Source organism: Protobothrops mucrosquamatus, unplaced genomic scaffold (genome assembly GCF_001527695.2).
Source record: "Protobothrops mucrosquamatus isolate PMUCROS unplaced genomic scaffold, P.Mucros_1.0 scaffold1803, whole genome shotgun sequence".
Lineage (NCBI taxonomy): Eukaryota > Metazoa > Chordata > Lepidosauria > Squamata > Viperidae > Protobothrops > Protobothrops mucrosquamatus.
The window spans coordinates 4,128-10,409 of NW_015387940.1; the positions used below are offsets into that span (position 1 = coordinate 4,128).

General features: G+C 40.5%; 1 protein-coding gene across 1 annotated transcript in view; it reads left to right on the forward strand.

Moving 5' to 3' along the window:
* Nucleotides 1–6,282, forward strand: part of LOC107294028 (tripartite motif-containing protein 15-like) — a gene marked incomplete at its 5' end in the record, with an annotated part of 11,853 nt that overhangs the window by 4,031 nt on the left and 1,540 nt on the right. Inside the window, 2 exons of the mRNA XM_015823231.2 lie at nt 2,569–2,703; nt 4,589–4,621. Coding sequence (XP_015678717.2) covers nt 2,569–2,703; nt 4,589–4,621 — 168 coding nt within the window. The remainder of the gene's footprint in view (nt 1–2,568; nt 2,704–4,588; nt 4,622–6,282) is intronic.

The window sequence follows — 6,282 nt, forward strand, 5'->3', positions numbered from 1 at the left end:
GGAAACCCCAACACTTGTGTGGAATTCAGTTAACCAGTGGAACAACCTGCCTCCAGAAGCTGTGAATGCTCCAACACTGGAAGTTTTTAAGAAGAGACTGGACAGCCATTTGTCTGAAATGGTATAGGGTTTCCTGCCTGAGCAGGGGGTTGGACTAGATGACCTCCAAGGTCCATTCCAACTTTATTCTTCTTCTTTGTATTATTATTACTATTATTATTATTATTATTATTATTATTATTGATCAACGCACAGTCAGCCAGATGTTCAGACTGGATTTGGCATTTTGTCTACCTATTGAGTCCTTACCCAGGACCTGGGATAGGCAGATGTGGATGTTTGATGGTATTACTGATAAACAATGCTTCTCTAAAAAAGAGCGGCCGGGTGGGGGGGAGCAATGTTTTTTTTTAAAAGAAAAAAGTACTTTTTAATTATATGTCAGTTTGTACCTGATTTCACACATTTATGAATTTTAAGAATGTAACTGCATAGAAATGGCTCCTTTCATTTTTCATCTCTCTTTTTTAGGACATCGGAAGCATCTTGAAGAAGTAAGTGACTCCACCCTCCTCTTTACCGTCTCAGAGACCGGCAGCTCCTCCAGCAATTTTCCTGTTTTGGAAAGTTCTGTTTGTATTTAGCAGTAATTTAATTTAGAGACAATGTATCTTAGGGCCTCGTAAATATTTCCCCAGACAACCTCAACACAATGTAATTAGCAATATTTGATATGGTGAATTATTATGGTTGGTCCCACAGTCAGCTAGATGTTTAGATTGAATTTAGTATTTTTGTCCATCTATTGAGTGCTTCCCAAAGATAGACAGAGGTTTGATGGTGCTAAAGGTATCATTGTAGGATGTAAGCTGTTCCAAGTAAAGCTGCCTTTTGCAATTGTCTGATAGTGGTTTTGTCAGTGTCGATGCTGTTCCAGTGGTGTTCTAGATGTTTTGGGATTACACCCAAGGCAGGTATTACTATTGGTGCTACCTTTGCTTTCTTTGGCCACAGTTGTTCTACTTCTATTTGCAGATCTTTGTATTTTGTGATTTTCTCCAGTTCTTTCTCTTTAATCCTTTGTCTCCAGGTAATACTATGTCTACTTTTTTTGTCTTTCTCATCAATAATTGTCAGGTTTGGGATGTTATGCAGCAGCCTTTGAATTCTAAAGTCCCAAAGCACTTTAGCTTCTTCATTTTCTATCACTTTGTCTATTTAACGATCCCATTAGTTTACTATAATTATAATTATTATAAGAACCCCTTTTGCTACTAGATTATGTGTCCTCAGGATTTATCACTCAGTTTCATTAACAAAATTATTTGACATTTTCTATCTCATTTTCAGTGAACTTTTTTTCTGTTGGAAGAGACCTGGAAGGTCATCTAGTCCAACCCCCTGCTCAGGCAGGAAACCTATACCATTTCAGACAAATGGCTGTCCAGTCTCTTCTTAAAAACCTCCAGTGTTGGAGCACTCACAGCTTCTGGAGGCAGGTTGTTCCACTGGTTAATTGTTCTAACTGTCAGGAAGTTTCTCCTTAGTTCTAGGTTGCTTCTCTCCTTGATTAGTTTCCATCTGTTGCTTCTTATCCTGCCTTCAGGCACTTTGGAAAATAGCTTGACTCCCTCTTCTTTGTGGCAGCCCCTGAGATACTGGAACTCTGCTATCATGTCCCCCCTCGTCCTTCTCTTCATTAAACTAGACATACCCAATTCCAGCAACCGTTCCTTCTATGTTTTAGCCTCCAGTCCCCTAATCATCTTTGTTGCTTTTCTCTGTACTCTTTCTAGTGTCTCAGCATCTTTTTTACATCGTGGTGACCAAAATGGATGCATGTAAGTGTGGCCTAACCAAGGCATTGTAAAGTGGTATTAACACTTCATGTGATCTTGATTCTATCCCTCTGTTAATGCAGCCTAGCACTGTGTTGGCTTTTTTGGCAGCTGCAGCACACTGCTGGCTCATATTTAAGTGATTGTCCACTAGGACTCCGAGATCCCTCTCACAGTTACTACTATTGAGCAAGGTCCCCCCTATGCTATACCTGTACATTTGGTTTTTCTTGGTCTTGAATATATTTAATTTATGTTTTACTAATTCCATTTGATTTTTAAGATTCGGTTTTTGCGGTATTCTCTGTAGTTCTAGTTCTAATCTTTTATATTCTTCTTCCAACCCCAGCTTCCTGTTCTTATTCCACACCTTATTAAAACAATAGCTAAGCAGAGAAATGATTGAAGCCTGGGAAACAGGGCCCTTGTCAGTCAATCACCAGCTTACCAGGTACTTAGGAGCTGAGGACAGGGCAACACAAGGAAAAAACAATCACTGACTTAATGGCCGGCCGTCAACACCCCACTTAAGAACTAAAAGTCACACACAACCAGGCATCACATGTATACAATGTGCAGGACAGCCCAGTGTACATACTGTGGAGAGAGGGCAGTTCCAGCACGAATCCAAAAGCTTGGAAGAATAAACCTCTGGTCCCGGTGACCAACTCAGACTGGATCCTCAAGCACCATCTGATACTTCTTCCATTGGGAGGATAATAAACATTGTTCTTTTGCCTTGCCAGGTACCAAGCGAAAAAAATATATGAGAATCCCATGGATTTACTTGTAGACCCGATGTGGACAATCTGGGATTACAGTGATCTCACTGTGCTTCTGAAAAGTGCCATGAAAAAATTTAGAGGTAAAAAACAGCTGTCGAGGTTTTATGCTGGATGACATTTTGACCGCAGAGCATCCAAAAGAGATTCTGGATCAGTGTCAGGGGGATCAAAGAGGGATCGATGTCAGGATCAGTGGAAGAGACACCTTCATTTCTCTGGGGAAAGGCCTTGTGTCTTGGCACCAGGAGGGGGAACAGGAGCTTCCTGGTTTCTCCCGTTAAAAGATGAGCTAGCTAAAAACAGGAACCATTAGCCAATCATAATTGACCATTTACAGGCAGTCCTCGACTTACAACAGTTCATTTACTGACTGTTGGAATTTAGAACCGCACTGAGTTAGGACCATTTTTCACACCTATGACATCCCCACAGTCACGTGATTCACATTCGGATGCTTGCAACTGATTCATATTTATGACGATCGTGTGATCATCTTTTGTCACATTCTGACAAGCAAAGTCAATGGGGAAACCAGATTCACTTCACAACTGTGTTATTAATTTAACAACTGCAGTGATTCACAACAAATGTGGCAAGAAAAGTTGTAAAATGGGGCAACATTGACTTAACAAATTTCTCACTTAGCAACATAAATTCTGGGCTCAACTGTGGTCGTACGTCAAGGGCTACCTGTATTCTTTATTTCCCAAATCCATATTCACTGATCACTGGGGAAGTTGAATAAGCTTCCATTAAATATAATGGAATATATACAGATAGTCCTTGACTTATGAGCACAATTTCAGTTGTTAAGTGAGTCGTGCTCTACTTTATGACCCTTTTTGCCACCGTTGTTAAGAAAATCACTGCAGGCAAGTGAATCGTGTGCTTGTTAAGCAAATCTGGCTTCCCGCATTGACTTTGCATGTCAGAAGCTTCCCAGGAAAGTTTCAGATGACAATCTCAGAACCATGGGATGCCGCAACCGTGATAAATACATTCTGGATGTCAACTGTTGGGATTTTGATCATGTGACTGGGGATGCTGGAACGGTCGTAAGTATGAGAACTAACTGGTCATAAGTCAATTTTTAGTGCGATTGTAACATTGAGTAATCATTAAATTAATTGTTATAAGTTGAGGACTACCTGTATATGGAAAATATAGTAGAATATATTTATATCTGACAAAATAGATATAGCCACCGATGACATTCTGGCTTGTAGCTTTTCTTATTCCTTATTTCCTGATTTGAGGCCAAGGAAAGCAAACAAGAATGAAAGTGAATATATGATAAATATGATAGCAGTGTTTCAGTATTTGAGGGGCTGCCACTAAGAAGAGGGGGTCACATTATTCTCCAAAGCACCAGAGGGCAGGACAAGAAACAACGGTTGGAAACTGATCAAAGAGAGAAGCAACCTGGAATTAAGGAGAAACTTCCTGACAGTGAGGACAATTAACCGGTGGAATAGCTTGCCCCCAGAAATTGTGGGTGCACCATCACTGGAGATTTTTAAAAAGAAGCTAGAGAGTCACTTGTCTGAGATGATAGGTTCTCCTGCTTGAGGAGGGGGCTAGACTAGAAGACCTCCAAGATCCCTTCCAATTCAATTCCATTCCTATTCTATGTCGGTCACCGGGATGAGAGTTTCTGTCTTCCGGGCTTTCTGTCGCTCCCTGGAGCCCACCTTCGTGTCTGCCTGTCTAAAAAGCCACACACACAGACATCTAAAAAGCCACACACACGGACACTATAAATACCATACACAAAACAGCACACACTCCGCTAGAGAGAAATTCCCTGAAGATAGGCTCCAGCAAGGGCCCGGAAGACAAAACCTCTCGTCCCATTGACCGACCCAGATGGGATCCTGCAAAGCAAACTAGGGTATCTGTAGGGAGGCCCTTCTGTTGCTCCAGTTCCAGTGATGAGATGCTGAATCCCTCCCTTTTCTTCCCCAGATACTCTGGAAAGTGGACTTAAACTCCAAGAAGGTAAATATGAGTTATAAGAATCTCTTATATTGCTTGGTATTTTAAGCTCTGATGCTAGTAGCTATAAGAGAAATATTGTACAATAGACTGACAAAAAAAGCATAAGATTAGATACCTTGAAGACTATGATGATCCAGTAAACTGAAATGATTTATTATTTATGACCTATTACTTGCTATTTATATGTACACTGTGAGCTTATCCACCGAAGACATTCCTTGTGTGTCTGATCACACTTGGCCAATAAAGAATTCTATTCTATTCTATTCTATTCTATTCTATTCTATTCTATTCTATTCTATTCTATNTAGATACCTTGAAGACTATGATGATCCAGTAAACTGAAATGATTTATTATTTATGACCTATTACTTGCTATTTATATGTACACTGTGAGCTTATCCACCGAAGACATTCCTTGTGTGTCTGATCACACTTGGCCAATAAAGAATTCTATTCTATTCTATTCTATTCTATTCTATTCTATTCTATTCTATTCTATTCTATATTACACTCCACTCCACTCCACTCCTTTCCATATAAAGAGCGACAAAAGAAAAGAAGTGTAGGATTAGATACCTTAAAGACTATGAAAATCCACTAAATATAATCTAGAAAATTGATGTCAGTCTTAGTGTAGAATGAAATATTTGCATAAATGGGAAAATAGGGGCTGGTACTGAAAGGAATATAGAATTCCTGCCAGGCTAATAACATCCTCTTCATTTTACTGCCTGACTATAAATTGGTGAGAGACCAGGTCTTTGGGAGCAGAGAAATTAAGTCCTTTGGGTCACAGCAAATAGCGAAGTTGGAGCACCAGGGATGTCCCAAGGGTGCTTTTTTCACGAGGTAACTGGACTTTCTTGTTTTTCTTTGAAGACATTTCGCTTCTCATCTAAAGAAGCTTCTTCAGCTCTGACTCTGACCCTCACCCCACCATCCAGTCAGAGCTGAAGAAGCTTCTTGGATGAGAAGCGAAATGTCTTCCAAGAAAAACAATGAAGTCCAGTTGCCTGTGAAAAAAAGCACCTTTGGGACAACCATGACCTGGATGACTGAGAATCTCCAGAGACATCGAGCACCAGGGATGTCTCCACCTTGTGAGCCATCAAATTGATGAAAGCAGAGGTTTCCTGTGCAGAAGCCTCCCCTTTTGTACATCCCTGTGACATCCTGATGCTCGTAGAAAAAAGGGAAGAGCTTCCTCACATTCTTCCAGTCCTGGAAGCTTGGTGTCATGTGTCTGATTAACGAAACACTTAAAAGAACTTTCAGGCATTTTTTTAACCTAAAAGCCTTTATTACGGTTACAGAGATGTCAGTACAGCATGGTGGAATGCTTAAATCTGATTTTCTTTTCCATTGCACATACATTCCAGGCATTTTTTCCTCCCCTATTTTGGGGTCATGGTTCACATCTTCCAATTAACTTGGAAGATGTGATTCACTTCCGGTTCCATTTTCCCGGGCTTTCCTTATTCTCCTCCCCTTTCACTGTTGCCTGATTTAACTATAAAAATACCAGACAGTTCTGCATATTGTCAAAGCAAGAATATACAGTATTTGCAGCGTTGACACTTGGAAGCTGAACTCCTTTCAGAGTGGAGGCCGTAGGGTTGATATATTGGGGGTCAAGACACAAACCAGGCCTGCAGCCT